The sequence below is a fragment of the Andrographis paniculata genome, unplaced genomic scaffold (genome assembly GCF_009805555.1).
Source record: "Andrographis paniculata isolate CXL003 unplaced genomic scaffold, ASM980555v1 Contig60END, whole genome shotgun sequence".
Lineage (NCBI taxonomy): Eukaryota > Viridiplantae > Streptophyta > Magnoliopsida > Lamiales > Acanthaceae > Andrographis > Andrographis paniculata.
The window spans coordinates 2,587,748-2,605,006 of NW_026137596.1; the positions used below are offsets into that span (position 1 = coordinate 2,587,748).

General features: G+C 34.2%; 2 protein-coding genes across 8 annotated transcripts in view; both read right to left on the bottom strand.

Moving 5' to 3' along the window:
• The window catches only part of LOC127259341 (serine/threonine-protein kinase ATM), a 36,543-nt gene extending 30,429 nt beyond the window's left edge, over window positions 1-6,114 (bottom strand). Inside the window, exons 1-15 of one of the 5 annotated variants that reach the window (XM_051286615.1) lie at window positions 5,847-6,114; window positions 5,089-5,197; window positions 4,868-5,011; window positions 4,235-4,396; window positions 3,954-4,149; window positions 3,693-3,849; window positions 3,475-3,614; window positions 3,305-3,386; window positions 2,982-3,085; window positions 2,613-2,711; window positions 2,003-2,056; window positions 1,747-1,831; window positions 1,202-1,276; window positions 333-374; window positions 139-209 (exon numbers count right to left, since the gene is read on the bottom strand). In XM_051286615.1, the coding sequence (XP_051142572.1) occupies window positions 139-209; window positions 333-374; window positions 1,202-1,276; window positions 1,747-1,831; window positions 2,003-2,056; window positions 2,613-2,711; window positions 2,982-3,085; window positions 3,305-3,386; window positions 3,475-3,614; window positions 3,693-3,849; window positions 3,954-4,149; window positions 4,235-4,396; window positions 4,868-5,011; window positions 5,089-5,197; window positions 5,847-5,924 (1,598 nt within the window). In that variant the 5' untranslated portion in view covers window positions 5,925-6,114. Of the gene's footprint in view, window positions 1-138; window positions 210-332; window positions 375-1,201; window positions 1,277-1,746; window positions 1,848-2,002; window positions 2,057-2,612; window positions 2,712-2,981; window positions 3,086-3,304; window positions 3,387-3,474; window positions 3,615-3,692; window positions 3,850-3,953; window positions 4,150-4,234; window positions 4,397-4,867; window positions 5,012-5,088; window positions 5,198-5,846 lie in introns of those variants that run through there. The other 4 variants (XM_051286616.1, XM_051286614.1, XM_051286617.1 and 1 more) reach the window with 4 other exon arrangements.
• Window positions 6,115-8,766: 2,652 nt separating this feature from the next.
• LOC127259738 (DNA repair protein RAD5A) lies at window positions 8,767-16,941 on the bottom strand. 3 transcript variants are annotated; one of them, XM_051287301.1, is made up of 20 exons: window positions 16,208-16,940; window positions 15,284-15,417; window positions 14,998-15,133; window positions 14,796-14,849; window positions 14,568-14,717; window positions 14,347-14,498; window positions 14,179-14,263; window positions 13,837-14,103; window positions 13,603-13,749; window positions 13,298-13,453; window positions 12,989-13,056; window positions 12,250-12,372; window positions 11,908-12,007; window positions 11,724-11,836; window positions 10,990-11,268; window positions 10,711-10,911; window positions 10,082-10,175; window positions 9,927-9,998; window positions 9,647-9,745; window positions 8,767-9,167 (listed from the first exon to the last, which is right to left on the bottom strand). In XM_051287301.1, the coding sequence occupies exons 1-20, from the start codon at window positions 16,793-16,795 to the stop codon at window positions 9,045-9,047; spliced, it is 3,141 nt and encodes a 1,046-aa protein (XP_051143258.1). In that variant the 5' UTR covers window positions 16,796-16,940; the 3' UTR covers window positions 8,767-9,044. The 3 variants fall into 3 exon arrangements, with proteins under 3 accessions (XP_051143258.1, XP_051143260.1, XP_051143259.1); XM_051287303.1 differs by lacking the exons at window positions 8,767-9,167; window positions 9,647-9,745; window positions 9,927-9,998; window positions 10,082-10,175 and having other exon boundaries at window positions 10,763-10,911; window positions 10,994-11,268; window positions 16,208-16,941; XM_051287302.1 differs by lacking the exons at window positions 8,767-9,167; window positions 9,647-9,745; window positions 9,927-9,998; window positions 10,082-10,175 and having other exon boundaries at window positions 10,765-10,907; window positions 10,994-11,268; window positions 16,208-16,941.
• Between the last annotated feature and the right edge of the window lie 318 nt (window positions 16,942-17,259).

Sequence of the window (17,259 nt, forward strand, 5' to 3'; positions counted from 1 at the left end):
CAAATATAATTGTTAGAAGAAGACAAGAACAGCTAAAAAGAGATATGCCAATATACGTACATAACCAATCAACATTAATCAAAACTAGCCATTGACTGCATGCGAATTGCCAAGCATTGAGGTAAATGGTTCACTCACATGGAAGGCAAGCGTTTAAAAACTGGAAGATCCCATATCTCAGTTGAAACAAAATAGGAATCTTTTGTGTCCTGAAAAACATTCAGTGAGAACTAAGTTACAGTGATTCCCATACTAGAGCACAAACTCATTACTTGCATAAAAAGGGTCAGTAATAAAAATGATTAAGGGTATTCTAATTACGACGGTCTTACACACAACATTATGTTGCAAAGAAGCACCAAAGCAGCATCAACCTGCATAGGTGAATAGAAGATCTAGTGATGGCTGCACTTTCTAGAGGGGAATTACAAGGCCAAATCAATAATTACTGAAGAAAAAATCTTATGACAAAAAAAAAAAAAAAAAAAAAAAACTTAAGCACTTCAAATCAGACTAGTTATTAACACTCAATGTTGATAAGTAATTAGTTATACAATAACCTCCATATGTAATTACAACAGAAGGCAAACAAAAATTGGAGTTGGTGACACCTTAAAGCAACTAACCAGAATGCTACTTTAGGAATTTTATCTAATATTAAGATACATTACCATCTATATTGTTGAAATTTTTCACATCATCCATTATTATAGTAGTCAATTAAGGCCATCTTTGAATATTTTTTAACAGATTTAAATTTGAATTGATTGTGACCAAAAAAAGAGTTCTTAACAAACTATAGGGGCCAGATTAGTTGTCTAAACAAATCCTCAACTCAAGCTCAATTTTTTCCCCCATCAACCACTCTAAATTAAACAGCTGTAATCAATATAATATTTTTTCTATTAATATGATTTAGTCCAAGCACCTTATAATTGGCATTAAGTTAAACAAATGATACAATAGATAACATGGAATGCAAATGTTAATAGATGCTAAAACTGGATAGAAAGACATTTATTTGCAGCAATGTTAGAATGCTAATTTCGTTTTTTTTTTTTTTCTTTTTTTGGCAACAAAACAAGTTTACAGAGAAAAGGGCAGAATAGGCATGGTATAGTCACATAATTTATAAAGTTATGTCTACATATCAGTGAAGTGATTGGGTAATACCTAATTACTCACTTGAAGTAATACTTACAATTGGGGTAATATTGACAAGTGCAGGCAAACTGCGTACAAGGCAGCTCCATATCACATGCCAACCTTTCTCAACCTGCAACAATTTTTTCCGTATTAGATCATATAACTGAAAGTTGCATTACACAATTAGGAAAGCTATAAATTGTAATCTAGTTACTCTTTTTTATTTAGCTATAACAAGTTCCAAAATATACTCGCGCAGTCCAGAGAACAAATGTACCTCCGTAAATGTAATTGGGGGCTTAACTTAGTTTATTAGTTTCTGGAAAAAGTTGCAATGTAGAGGATATTACGAAAAAACCTATGTTGATAAGGTCAAGATTTCATCAATATAAGATGACTGTCAATGATTGCCAACAGAGCCTTACAACTTCAAAGCCCAAGTTAACAAAAGTAACAAAGAAGGGTACCAATTTCAGAAGGGATATTAAAAGCAGCTTAATTTATAACCAATCTATCCTAATAGGTATATAACCTGAAATCACATGTCTATCCTAAGATGTATTAAATACAAATAAATTAAGTTTAAGCAAACAAGGATACCTTATTCCTTGTGGAAGGATACTTTGTTGAGGAATCTGAAATATGAGCAGCATGAGGCAACAGCATAGAAAGTCTGAGCAGGCTCCTTCAAATGTAGCTCACTGGGTATGAGAAGTAGATACAAGGATGCATACATTTGAAGGCAAATACAAATTAAAAAAAAAAAATTGTCTGCAACATGGATCGACAGAAGTACCCCAAAGTACACACTACAATCCACCCATGCATAATACACCATTTAGAAGCAGCATCTTACCGTAAAGTCCAAAAAAGACCATCAAAACAGTCCAATTTCACATTGTTAATCATTCTGCAAAGAACAGTAATTCTATTAAAATCCAAGGAACCAATACAAAGTGCAACACAAGAAACAAAATTTAACACAAAAAATAAAAAGTAAAAAACATATCTCTATTACACTAACTACCAAAAATGAGCAGTAAAGTTTGAGAAAAACAAGTGAACTTGTATGTTTCAGCAAGCAGAACAGTGCAGAGAGAGAGAGAAGAGACCGCAAAAGAACATTGTGGGGTTGGTGGGCCCATGTTATTCACAATCCTTTAATCAAATCTAAGCAAACAACATTGTAGAGACGAATGTGCATCTACTGCCCACAATGAGACCAAAAGGTTAAGATCCAAACATGCGAAACAGGTTATCATATTGGAAAGAAAATCACAAGCTCTTCTTTAATTTCATCAGGCATGGATTTGTCAAAGGATAAGAGGTCGGATGCTGGTGGTTAAAAGAGAACAACCAAATTAATCCCCCTGAAAAATAATTAAAACACCACACACACACGCGTGTGCACACACACACACACAAAAACATAAAAACATCCTTGGCAGAAACCCTACAAAGGTTACCTTTCAAAGTTGATAGATATGCTTTCAAACCAATACACAAAGAGATCCTTCTTCATACGAGTAGAGTAACTGCGAGTAAGACAACAAACTGCAGCATGCCTGCCCCAAGAAAAAGTCGCAAGTTTTTACATGTTCAACACATCTATTTGACAGTCTTGTATGCTTTTGTCATATATTTTGCACATCAATTTTCAGGTACTTTAATATAAGATATAAACCCAGAGTGAGGCATTGTGTAGATAAAGTGGCAAGTAAAAACAATTGAAGAGATCATGCAATACAGTAACATTAAATAATGGCAGCTTTAACCTTCAATTGTATTTCCTAAACCTATGATGTTTAAAAACCTATACTTCTATTTTCACCTACCATGCCCATTTTCCTTCAACGAGACGCTCTTTTATCTGGATAGAAGCATGCTCCTGTCTAGCTCGTTTTTCATCAGTTGGCACTTTTGATGAATTTGAGCATGCCTGGAAAGTCAAAAATATAATCTCACAAATGATATTAATTAACCTATATTACCCTTGCTTAGAATTTCAATGTACAACTAAAAAGTCAATCTTCAAATTATGCATGTAAAATAGCATCTGGCTTAGAAGTGCAACGTCGTGATTAAAGAGTATGAATGCAATTAAAAATAAAAATCAAAACTATAGAGGTCCAAAAGCACAAGTTACTAAAATAATTACCCGGCAAAAGACAAAGGCTGCAAGCTCCACCATTCTCAGTTGTGAGCTAGTTAGTATATTTTCATCTCTTACTAAATCACTCCTGATTGCAAAACATCAAAATACATCACAAGATTTACAACACAAATCATTATAACAGCAAGAACGCATGAGCCAGAAACAATTTTAACCTCGTTATGTTCAAGCTAGATGAACTCATCAGATCAAGCTCTTTAACAACAACATCCAAAAGTTGTTTAAGCAAAGTAGACCCATCGGCCAAACCCCGAGTTAGACTTAGTTGCAACCTCGCATATAAAACAAGCGCATCCTACTAAGGTGGTAAAATTAGGAAATGTTAACAATTCCAGCATTAAGTCATGAAAAATAATACAGCTAGACTTGACACCTTTAGAGTTCGATCATGAGTTGCAAACCAGCAGCGAAATACAAATCGATGTACTGCTTCATGAAGTTCCAATGATTTAGAACCCAAATTTGGCCCATCCTTCAATAAGTATGTGTTGATACACTCAATAAGCTTCCTAGATATTTTCCCTTCATCCCTGATCGAAAAGTGGTTAAATGTAATGATTAAATCCTTGCAGGTGTTTACTAACGACCTAAATATATAATGGAAGTAAAGCAAGGAAAAGCAGGTACTCCTTACCTTACATGTGAAAAAATTTTAATAAAACCCATAATCATATCTTCTCGGAGTTCATTGGGGATATCTCCAGGTGGATTTTCAAGAAGAGACTGAAATGTTAAGGTATGACGGAATACCTCTTCTTTAGGATTTGATTGGCCAATGATTTCTGCACTAAAGCTTGTTTCCACCTTTTCCATGTATAGGATAACAAGATCTAACATTGTTGAAGGACATTTAGAATATTTCTACCATTTAGAGAGTTACATTTACAAGATGGAATTGGGAGGCGATATACTCACTCGAATAAACTCGTCTCCGCATGTGGAATCTGTAATCTGGGACAGCCAAAAGATGCCTCAGGATAACACCATACTCAGATTGAAAGCTCGGAACATCCTTGAGGACATCCCACAGATGATTGAAGAGAAACCTAGCCACAGGTGCGAGAGGCAAACTATTGCCTAGACAGAAAAATCTCATTAAAATATAATATATATATATATATATGTTAAGAACAAAAGTATGAGCACATTCCAGTATTATCCTTCATGCTTCAAGTAATATTAGATCAGATTACAAAGTAGATGTGAATATTTCCTAAGTATACATATATATATATACATATATCAGGTTGAAGAAAAAAATATCAAAAATCAGTAAATATTATCAAAACCAATTCCATTGCAACATTAGAGATAATAACAAGCCAAGAGATAAAATGGATTTACTAGACTTATTATTTTACTATAAATCTATAACAATAAATAACTACCACAAGAACATTTGAAAAACTCCAGTACCAAAGATAACATTAATATGTGTACGCATGTTACTTTAGTGAGTGAGCAAATATAATACATATACATATATAGCAAACTACAAGCCTTTAGAAATGCTACTTGTGTCCTTAAACAATAACTTCAAACACCAACCTGATGACCTATCAACCTGAGCTCGTTGAACAACAATCCGAAAGGTCTTGGCAAAAATTAGCTTCGGTAATCGCTTCTTGCTTGAGGAAATCTCCAGCTTCAAGCATTGTATTAAAATTTTGACAAGAAAAGCCCAAGTCTCAGCTGCAGACAGATTAGTGATCACCTAAATAATATATAAAGAATATAAAACTTAAAAATCACATTGAAAATCTGCTTACAATGTGGAATTTCATTAGCTTTAAGCACTGAAGATTTCTCGGATAAATATCTACAAAATCCAAACGATCTCTCGCCTTCTAGCCATGTCTGCAACAATTTAATCCCTTCCTGGAAAAATAAAAGAAAGATAGTGAACATTGATGTTTCTATTATATAAAGTAACCAATGCTGATGCCTGTAAAATTGAAATATGTCCACCATTATAGTATTATTAAATGTAAGAGAACTCTGAGCAATCAAATAGAAATTGCAAGTTATTTTCTCAAATATAGAACATTTATGGTGTGTTCTTTTTGTCAATACAAACCAACACATTTCTCCAAAAAAAAACTAATATATTACAGACTCATTATTTTTGTATTACAATAATTTTTATATTACAACAATGGATAGTCGTAAGAATTATTAGTTTTGTTTCAAAATCCATTTCAAAGAATGACAAAATGGCAATTTGCCTCAGCTAACCAAAACAGAAGTGTAAAAGTAAAATACTGCAGTAATCCGGCTTTCCCAGCAACATGAGGTAGAAAGAAATAGTGAGTACGAAACAAGCATTCCGATTTCTTTTTAAAAAATCTTCCATACTAACATCTCATAAACTTATACCGATTGACAAAAATAAGAAACTGAAATATTTAAAGCAGATTACAACTTGCGGGTTAGAACAAACATCGAAAGGCTTCCGCCACTGAAAGATTAATCCAAAACAATAAAGAAGAAGCACCGAATTAAGTAGTCCAAAGATAAAAATGTTTACATCACGAGCCTTGGCCTTCTCGGAAGAAAGCTTGGAGACGATCTCCTGAACGTCTCTTGAAGTGACTCTTGAAGCCATTCTGGCGATTCCAGTCTCCTTTCCCGTACAGTCCCGTCCGCTTGCTCAGAAGAGAGGAATCCAAGTCCGATTATCACTGGAGAACAACATTCAGGCACACTCGAGTAGGAAAGAAAACTGGTGAGGGGTTTTGCAGAGGGTTTTGGAGGCAACCCAGCACCAGCAGCGTTTTTCCCCTTTCGGGTCCGGTCCGGACCGGGTCGGGCTTTTCAATTTTTACAGCCGTTTTAAAAATGTTTTTATATCCAACTCTCTTTTAGAGACTAATGAAATAAGCCAATCCAATAACAAGTGTAGCTCTGTTTACCTATACCCCTCCGTCCAAAAAGAACCGTCAATTTGCTTTTTATAATACGTGTGATATAAAAATAATGATATTCATGTAATATATTATAAAGATATTTTTAATGTCAGGAGATAGTACAGTTAAAAAAAATGAATATTAAAATAAAAAAATAAATACTTTGTTATGATACGAGGGTATGTTGTTAATTATATATATACATGTTTGCAATTTTATTTTTTTTCAATTTTATTTTTTATTTATTTCTTTTTTTTCTATTTTATTCTTTTGGATTGAGTTCAATTTCTCTTTGTTATAATTTATTTGTTTAGTATTACATTTATTTTAATTATATTTATTTTTAAATTGTCTTTCATTTTTTATTATATTTTTATTTTTATTTTTATTTTTTTTGTCGTTTGCTATTTAAGATTTTTGTATTTATAAAGTTAATTTAAATTTTTCCTAGAAAACTTGTAGTATAGACATTGAAAGTTGTTCATTGAGCACTCATTTGTAATTTGAAAATAATTTCAATAATTAAATAAGGTGAGTATTTTTTTATAAATAAATTATTATAATTTTTCTTGCACATCATTGTATCTCTCTATATATATATTTATATATTTTTTAAGATAATTTTTATATTTTTTTAGGATAATAATGCATATGTATTAATTAAAAATTTTGAATTATTTTATTTATATATATTTACATATTTATTTTAAATTTGTTTAAAAGTATAATTTTGATGTTGTTAATAAGCTTGATACAATTTTCATAAAAAAAATATATATTTGTATTTATAATTTTATATAAAGCTTTTGTTTATTTTTATATTAACATATTTAATTATATAATGGTTATTTTTAAATAAAAAATATAATAATTTTTATATATAATTAATTTTAAATATTTTTTTTGGACAATTGTTGTTGATATTTTAAATTGTAAACTTCAATTATAAATGTTAATTTCGCAGGATGATTTTATTATACATAATTTTTCTGAAAAATATATATATTTACATATAATTTTAAATTGAAAAATAAATAATTATTATTGAAAATTTTAATTATAGATTTTTTTAGTTATAAATATTGATAATTTGATATTAAGATTTATACATGTATTGTATATTAGTTTATTGTACTTAGTGATTTTATGCAAAATATTTATTATTTATTATAAATAATATTTGATAGATTATGTAGATCATATCACTTGAAAAAATAATTTAGAATTTGTATGAAATTTAACATAATTTGAATTTTACATATTTTTATATAAATTTTTCTCCGGTTAAGTAAATAATCGTAATCGTCTATATTTCAATTTGATTTTATGAAGGTATATTTTTATTTATTTTTTTAGTTAATATTATCAATCATCATTTTCTTTTACAAGTTTTTTTCCATAGTTACTAATAATAAAATTATAATGAAAAAATAATTTGTTTTTATTTTTAATATTTGTAGTAATTAATGATTTGCATTTTCTTTTAATATTTAAAAAAAATATATATAAGTAAAATTATAGAAAAAAGATCTTTTCATAAAAAAATACAACCACTAAAATAGTAAAATATAAATATATTACATTATATAATTATTTTATCTATATATATATATAATTTTTTGATTTATTTTAAATATTCACAAATAAAATAAAAATAATATAATAACTAAATTTAAACATAACTATCCGTACACAAACGCTAGTTTGACACTATTTATTTTTATAAAAAATCACATCAAATACATTTTTTCTCCCACAAAACATCAAATCAAATATTAACTTTAATTTCCAAAAACCTCCAAATATCCCTATCTAAACAAACTCAATGTCATGGAATGTAAAGTAGATGGAGGAAATTGATCAAATATAGATTCATTCATCGTTTTATATTTATTCAAAATCCAACTTCCAATATTCTTAGACAAATCCAACGAGGTCTAAGAGTCATTCCAAAATCAAAAGTTGAGCTTAGATCTGTTCAATTCTGAAAACATACCAATTTTTTTCTCCAGTGGTGCCGCAACCCGTTGCCATACTCGTCGCTTACATCCATGTTGTTCCAGGTCTTGGTTATTCAGGTGGTGGCAGTCTTTCACACATAAACCTGCAAAGCTTCTTCTCCAAGGTCAAGAGGCGAGGTTGGTGTCAAGGAGGTGGTTGGTCGGATAGTCATCCTGCTGATCTCCCGGCGATCCCTTTTAGGCAACATGTGTCTGTGTGCGCAGTGTGCTAAACCTTAGAAGATTGTAAACAACGAAACCAGACTAATGGTTCTCGGCACAGTTCAATTTTAAAATATGGCGATCCAACAACACACAAATTTTCCAAATGATATATAACACACTATGGCACATCAAATATAGGGTGGCCGATGTTAGTATCTCATCGGCCTATCCATCAAAACCAGTTCAATGCAATTGGAAAGTTCACCTAACCGTATACATGCATTTCAACCGAAAAGCTTACAACAACATAAATAAATACACGTAGAAGGCAAGTAAATTTATCCTGCATGTGTGACCCTCCCTCACCCTAAATGGATAAAAAGATAACTTGGAATATTGACAATGCTAACAACTAACCGCCTAAACTGACAAATCTGTCCATGTCCGTGTCCGTGTCCATATTGTTGTTCTATACTATCAGCACAACCATTCATTAACAAATGAGTACTGATTTTATAAAAAGAACATCACCTCAACTTGAGAATCCATCCGAATAAAATATCTTGTCGTTGGTTGGAATTCCTTCAATCTCATTTATCTTTGTTAAATAGGCGCTGATGATGATGATTTGGGGAGGGGGGGGGGGGTGGGTCATCAAGTGAAGAGCATTTTGAGTTCTTGTATACGGGCACTTCGAACTTCTTGGTCAGTGAGAGCACCGGATATCATTTCTTGCTTTCTTGCTTGAACTGCCTCCATTCGTTCCTCCACCGTTCCCTGAGGCAAGGCCACACATGTAGTGATGCAAATATATCATGCCGTTGCAAACACAAACTGAGCCAAATTTGATTTTCACCTGACCACTACTAAACTTGCTCACACGAATACACAAATGTCTGATTGATTCATCAAGCCAAATTTCATTCAAGATTTCACTACTTTAATCATTACCCCCTAGTCAAATTCAAATTTATTTCACTACTTTGTGAAGGAATTAAAATAACTTGAAATTTAAATAATTTAGAAAAAAAAAAAAAAAAAAAACAAAGACAATCTAATAGGAAGATTAGAAAGGGTAAAATTGAAAAAAGAATAGTAAAATCATAAAACAACACTAACGAGCATACACTATCAAACCACATACTACAATCTAATTACTTTGTAAATTACTGTATTTTATCCACCAAGATCAGCATTAAAAAAGGTCAACTAAGATCCAATCTGGTCTAGTCAATAACCAAATGCTCAAAAATTACCTTCACAATAAACCGTTTGATCATCACGCTTTTAGCTTGACCTATACGATGAATGCGCATAACTGCTTGTTCTTCAACAGCTGGATTCCACCATGGATCCTGACATAAACATTAAACATTAAATCTATATTTTTTACAGACAATAGTATTAGCCCAAAGGAAACAAAAAATGCTCTATATTAATCTATTATGGCAATCACGGATACCATACTTATGATACATGCCCAATTGATAGAACCACATATTAAATGCAGGATGTAAGAAATGTATGATGCCTTACCATTACAAAAGCATTAGATGCTGCGGTTAGATTTATTCCAACCCCACCAGCCTTGAGCGACATGAGAAGCACCTGTGATGCAATAAATATAACTTATAGCTTATGTCAATTGCTTAGCATGAAAACAGGAGGAAAGAACATGCATAAAGGCACACCTTGATGTTGTCTTCATCTGAAAATTGCTTTATTACTCTCTCTCGCTGTTGCTGGTTGAGGGTCCCATCTAGACGAAGGAATGGAATCTTACTCCTGGAAATGGACATAGACAATTGGTAATATCATTTCATCATAAAAATGTTCGTTTCTGTTTTACTTCTATGCTACAACAAAACTGAACTTTAGCAACACAATTTAAAGTCAGTGGAGACCAATTTCAAGTATAAATCATATAGTTCTTGGAGCTGTTAACATTTAATTGAAGAACATCGTGTGCAACACAAATTATATTTAAATCAATTGCACACAGTCCAACACCTATCTGCTTTAAAGCTATTGGATCAATCTATATTTCTTCTATCATAAGACTGATAAATAGACACTCATTGTAGGGCTAAAAGGGTCATTACATCAATGAAGTAAAATGGGGAAGGGCAACACAATACACTTAAAGAACAATTGAACTGTAAAAGTAGTTACGATAAAATTTATTTCATTTCTGCACTACCAATGTTCCGCATGCAAAAAGCAAAAGCAAATCCCCCATACAATTTATAGGATATCATCACAAAGCATAGATAGTTTTACTCAAAACACAAAAACTAGAACATGCGGAGATAGATGATACCGAGAAAGAGGAATCTGCAATAAATCCAAAAAGGCAGTCCATTGACTGAAGATGATACTTTTAGACCCCAGTGATTGCAGACGTCCGAGTTCTTGCATGAGCGCAGAAACTTTCGATGACTCAACCCAGTTCTTCTCAACATCAACTTGGAAGCGACATTGGGTTGGGACAGTGATGAGCTCCTGCTTGCTAACGGTCTTCCTGTGGAACAACCAAATTTAGGGCATTGCATGGCATAAGGAAATACAGATTGGTTGGATCATGAAAGTATATTGGTACCTACAAACAGGACAAAGGCCAGATGTTGAGCCTCTCCAGCTTGTCAGAAGACATTCTCGGCATAGTCGATGAGCACAAGGTGTCAATACTGCATCTTCGAAAGCTTCTAGGCATATTGGGCACTCTCCTTGCTCCCCTTTGCTTAACTCGTCGACAACTTCCTGAATATAGGCATGGGATGGGGCTTCTTTGTTCTGTCCATCTTCATTGTCCAGACCACCTCGTAGGAAACGTTTTGCAAGTTTATTCAAGTCAGAGTATTCCTGTGTGTCACCTCGACTGGATGAAAAGGAGCCTTGTCACTAAAACAAACTACAAGAAAGTGACCCCAAGTGTGATCTGCATAAATCAAAACATATTGACATGTGTTTTCCCTATGTGTATCGAGGGATTCTCTATAGTCTATACAATACAGAAATATATAACTCAACTATTCAACTATCAACAAGAAACACATCCAATATACTTTGGAGAGGTGAAGGTGAAATTAACAACAGAAACTCTGTAGTGCAGTATGATGTGGACACGAATTATGTCAGTGATACAGAACAGCTCTGAATTAGTTAATTTTTGTGAAGAAGGATACATTCAAGGTACATAGGTGAAAATATTGTATTCAATTATAAAATAATCTCTACATACATATATCGAAAATTTATATAATTGGAGGGCGCATGAAACAGCAATGTGATGAAGAAAGTATCAGGCTAGAGCGTGAAAAAAGATATGTTCACCTCATAACAAGAAATGGATGGTCGCAACATTGACGAAGGCGTAAGAGCAGTTCCAAAATTGAAGCATAGTTATGAAGAACCCGACCTTGTTCTACAAATTGATCAAACTTCACCTAAAGATGCACAAACGATATTTAATTCAAACAGCAACGACAAAGTTAATTCCTTGTAAGACTTGAAATACCTTTGATTTTTTAAACAATGCTTCATAAAAGTCATTTTCTGCTTCAGTGAGATTACAATAGATCACTTTAATATCCACAGGTGGTAGGACTAAAATTGGCCTGCAAGCCAGTAAACAAAAACAAAAGCAGATAAACATATTAAACATCAGGGATAGCACACACAGAGACCACTAAGGGTCTGTTTACTTGGGGGTCTAATTTTGGGGTTTGGTTTTGGATTTTGGTTTGAAGAGTGGTTAGAATGTTACGTTTGGTAAGAAATCCAAGTAAACAAATCCTTAGCTAATATATATGTGTATATATACATATATATATATATATATTTCTTTGTAATTTCATACCTTCCTTCTCGGTCAGTGCTAGACTTTGTCCGTCTTAACATGATTGGTTTTAAAATAGATTGAACCAACTTTAATCCCCTTTCGTCACCCTCCTCAAAAGGTTTCTGGACTAGCTTGTTCCACCTGGATAATGTATTAAAGGTGTGGTGTAAACTATCAAACATACATTATTAAGACTTCACAAAGAGACACAGAAAGGAGCAGAATTTAGGTATGTTTGTGCCTCAAAACATATTTCTTATGGGACATAATAAGGAGTTCCCATCTCATCAAATCAAGTCGGAGAAATTAGCAACTGACAAGCTTAAGAAAGAAGAGCCATTGAGAATCAAGTGGATAGGAAGAAATTCAGAAAATGAGTTCAGAATAACATAACATGTATTCAAAAGATAAATCCAGTCATATAAATCTCTACCTCCATACATTCCTCAATCTATTTCTAAAATTTGGAAGATACCTTTTAAAATAAAAAATAAAGCTGACTTGAAGTCTCTTTGGAAACACAAGGAACACTTAAAGAGACAAATACAGATGAAAGGAAAAAGGAAAAACATGTACTATAGTACATTTACTAGTTAGACAAGCTAATAGAAAGCAGAGTAAATAAGTATCTTGCAATGGGAAGATCAATTTATATACTTGAAACCATCCCATCTGATTAATTAAATTCAACAATTTTCCTACCACACCCAAAGAAAATACTGCTAATTGCCTTCAAAAAGATGGATCAACACCTTACCAAGCCCAATTTCCCCATGGTTCAATCTTCAAAAATCGAAGAAGACTGTAAACATCCTCCAACTTGTTCTGAAACAAGGAATTTAGCATTAGATAAGGAACGAGATTAATAATCCCCCAAGCCCAAACTAAAGACATGTTCAAAATGCTCAGTCCTCAGAAAGGGACTGTAACAAGTGGTAAGCAGCATATTCATATTGATTTTATAGTTAACTTACGAAAAAAGCCAACAGAAAATCAATTCAAATGATGATATAGTCGTGAAAGTGTTTGTTAAGAATGTTGACCAACCACAAGAAGCAATCATTACCTGCAAGGGTGTACCTGTAAGGCACCATCGACAATCAGCGGCAAGAGCAGTTGCAGCCATAGAAATTTGGCTTTTAGACGATTTTATGGTATGCGCCTCATCAAGAACCACTCTAAACCATTTAACGGAAAACAATCCTCCATTGTCCTGTGCATTCTAAAAAAGAGACCAACAAACGGAAGGTTTTTACCAGCTATTTTCAGGGATATATTTCCAAGCATCCAGTCTAACCACAAAACTGAACAGGATAAAAACAAAACCCTCTCATGTGGCTTCAGCTGTGAGTCAAGGGAATGAAGGAGTACCTCTGAAGAAAATTCTGAAGCCAGCACTCCATAGGTAGTTAACACAACACTACTTTGTGCTAGAACTTTGGCATCTTGAGATCTACTTTGACCATAGTGAACATAAAGTGACAAGGCCCCAGCTTGAGCATGTGTTTCAATCTCTGTCTAACAAAAATAGGCAAAATATTCAACTCACAAGGTCTCTATTTAAAGAAACATACTGGACATACCAAATCAAAAAATAACTTATACCTTCCACTGGCCGATAAGTGTCATTGGGCATATAATGAGATTACTGCCTCCAACAAGAGAGGCTTTTTTTTTCATTGGCTTCTCAAAACAAGCAAACTTTGATACTTTCTTTTGAGGTACAGGAGATTTATCTGAGCTAGCATCACAGTCATCATTAGAGGACTGGCGAGTAGATGAACTGCTAAAGAATCCACTTCTTTCAGGATACATGAGAAGAAGTGATATAGTCATGATTGTCTTCCCGAGTCCCATGGAATCTGCCAAAATCTATAAGCTCACAATGTTAATTTTGATGACAAGCACTGCAGAACAGAAAAAACATGATAAAAGCTATCAACATACTCCTCCCCTAGCCATCTGACGTGTACTGGGGAATTCTGTTGTTGCATTGCCTGAAAAGGAGTTGAGGTATACAACCAGTCCCCTCCTGCAAACCAGAAACTAAGAATTGTCAATTAAACCCCACTATTAACTTCAGAACAATGATCACATCATTGAAACTTTTCATACTTGTCAGCAAGGCGGTAAGCATCCCAACACGGGTGCAGTGTGACTGCAGCCTCATCCACACCATGTCCCCTTTCCAGCTGAATCATCCAATTAAGAGCTTGCTTCTGGTAAGGGCGAAGATCACAGAGCAGAGTGCTGGGTGGTTCAATCTCCTATATATCTGTATGTCAGATAGTGAAATATAATAAAATACAAAGAAAATACATCTGAAATCCATTTACCTCCAACTGGGAACCATCAGTAACACCAACAATTTTGTCAAGATCATTGTCTGAAATTGACTCCTCATTTTCAACACTATCTCCACCACAAGAAGTTGTGCTCTTGAACTTATTTATATGCAGGAAAGATGAAGATAAACCAGAACTGTCCTGTTCAAGAAAAACTAAAAACTAAACATTAAGTTCATCTTGTCTAAGTTCATGCAACCAGCAGACTGGCAACAGTACCTCAGAATTCAAAGGTCTCTTCCGCGAGTACAAATCTCTGGGTGTAAATTCAGCCTATAAACAAGGAACAAAATCAGGTCACATATGAGGAATGTGTGTGCAACTAAGCCAGAAGAGACAAATATATCAGCATGAAGTACATTCTCTCTTTGTTAACATTCTTAAATGTGCTCAGTATTCAGGATTGGAGAAGCAGAGTCACCTTCTTAAATGGGGTGAGTCCAAGCAACTTGAACAAAGTGGGGAGTGGGTAAACAGTTGATTCATCTGAAGAACTGCTGGCAACTTTGAGAGAATTTTGATGCTGATTTTGGAACATGGAGCCATTTATATACACACTAAAGCACAGAATAAAAGCCAAACAAACCCATCAGTTGCCAGCATTATTGCATACTAAGTGGCACCATAATCGAACATTTCAGCCATAATGTATAATTAAAGTTTTGAATTTAATACAAAACCGCAAACTCCAGGTGCACCCAGTATACCTGATAGATAAGACAACAGTATCCATAATCCCCAGTAAGGGAGGAGCACATTTGCAGTACCCTTGAATACGAACCTTCTTTTCCCTCACAAGAGGTAAAAGACATCGAGCCCAGTCATTTGGAATGCGACCAATCTGCACCAATACATAGAAATGTCATATAATGAAGACTAGTAATATGTACACCTTTGTCAAGGATAAGATCTGCTTCATGCTGCTCATCGTATATAAGCATGTTAAATACAATGAATACTCCCATAGAAATTAAAACTTGAAGACTTGTTATACAATCAACTACAAAAAGTGGTTGTGCCAGCATTCAAATAGCAACAATTCTTCTAATTAAGTTATGACATACTGAGGAAATTTCCTGAAATTACATTCCAATAATAAGATGAAATGTCGAAATAAAGCAACCAGAGAATTGGCAGCCTGTAATTTGTGCATTCTCGATTTCTAAAATATGACATCTTTATACACCTTGATCTGGTCATCTGATATCCAACTGGTTAATCCAGATCCAATGTAGGATACACCTGCATTGTCTAACTCATACTCAGGGTAAGGGCCTGACCCGAAGTTTATAACACAAGTGAGACTCGAACCCATGGGCATCACCAAACACTCAAGCAACTAGGTTAGCATCTACTACTGGATCATAGAAACAATGAGGTTTATTTAATTGTGTTTCAAAACCATTTTCACACTCTTACAATTTTTCATTCCAAAACATAACATACAATGCCAAGTTTCAATTAAAAACATTAAATCTATTCACATAAAAATGTGAAACCACAAGTAAACACACGCCGAGTATCCAAACTTTCACAGCACACTGCAACAAACGCAAAAAGGCCCAAAAAATTGTGAAAGCTACTAAAGATTTAACGTTACTTAGATTCACCAAAATGGTCATCCAAATTACCTCTCCGCAAGCTTTGGTAGAAAACCGTACAATTTCGGAGCATGCTCCGGCATGTCGTCCCCGTCCGCCCCCTAACTTCCCCGGTGATGGCGCTGCCAACTTCTTCTCCGCCGATAAAGTGAAATTCACTTCATCACCAGGGTTCAAGACCCTCCCTTTACAAGTGGACATCCCAGATATCTCGCCATTACCAACAAACCACCACTCACTTCCAAGTTCATCCCCCAATCGATTGCCAGGTCCATCATTAACCTCTCCGTTGCTTCTCCCTGTCACAGTGGTTGAACTGCCGCTGTGTTTCAATTCAGGCTCACAATTCCCAGACCCATTAACACTATTCCCCTTTATACTAGATGATACAGCGACAACGGGCTCCACATTCGAATTGCTTTTAGGGGACTCGGGGTCAGACCTTTTAGAAATATCTGGTTTCTTGGAAATTCTCGGGGTGTCGAAAATGATGTTGATTGCGGCGGTCGGGTCGTTGTTGGCCATGTGTAGAGCCCGAATTATGTCCATGTCGGAAAATTCGTCGCCGACAATGGAGCGTACGGTGTCAATGGTTTCTTGCGTGGCCTTGTTCCCCATCAGCACCGCCGCGCCAATTGGGACAGAGAGAGAATTAATGGCACCCCAAAATCACACATAAATCCGAAGGAGGGCAACCGGAAAGTTAGGATTCAGTAAATCGGAAATGGAAACCCTAGAATAGTCGTTCTTGATTTTTTATATAATGTAAAGAGTGCGCGGGTTTTATAGTACGATCAAAGAAGCGTGCGGGCCACGGATTCACATTTCCCGCCATTTTTATAATTAATTATTCATTTGGCAAATGATTGGGAGCCAGCTTTGGGCTTCAATATCGAACCAAAAAATAAGTGGGATGTTTGAAGCAAAATTGCTTTTATAATACCGTGAAAAACATTAAGGGTGTGTTTGTTTGGAGGTTTGGATTTTGAGTTAGGAATTTGAATAATAAAATTTTTAAATCTGAATAGTTATATGATGTGATATAAATAGGTACTGATGTTATATGTTTTAATGTGTTTTTT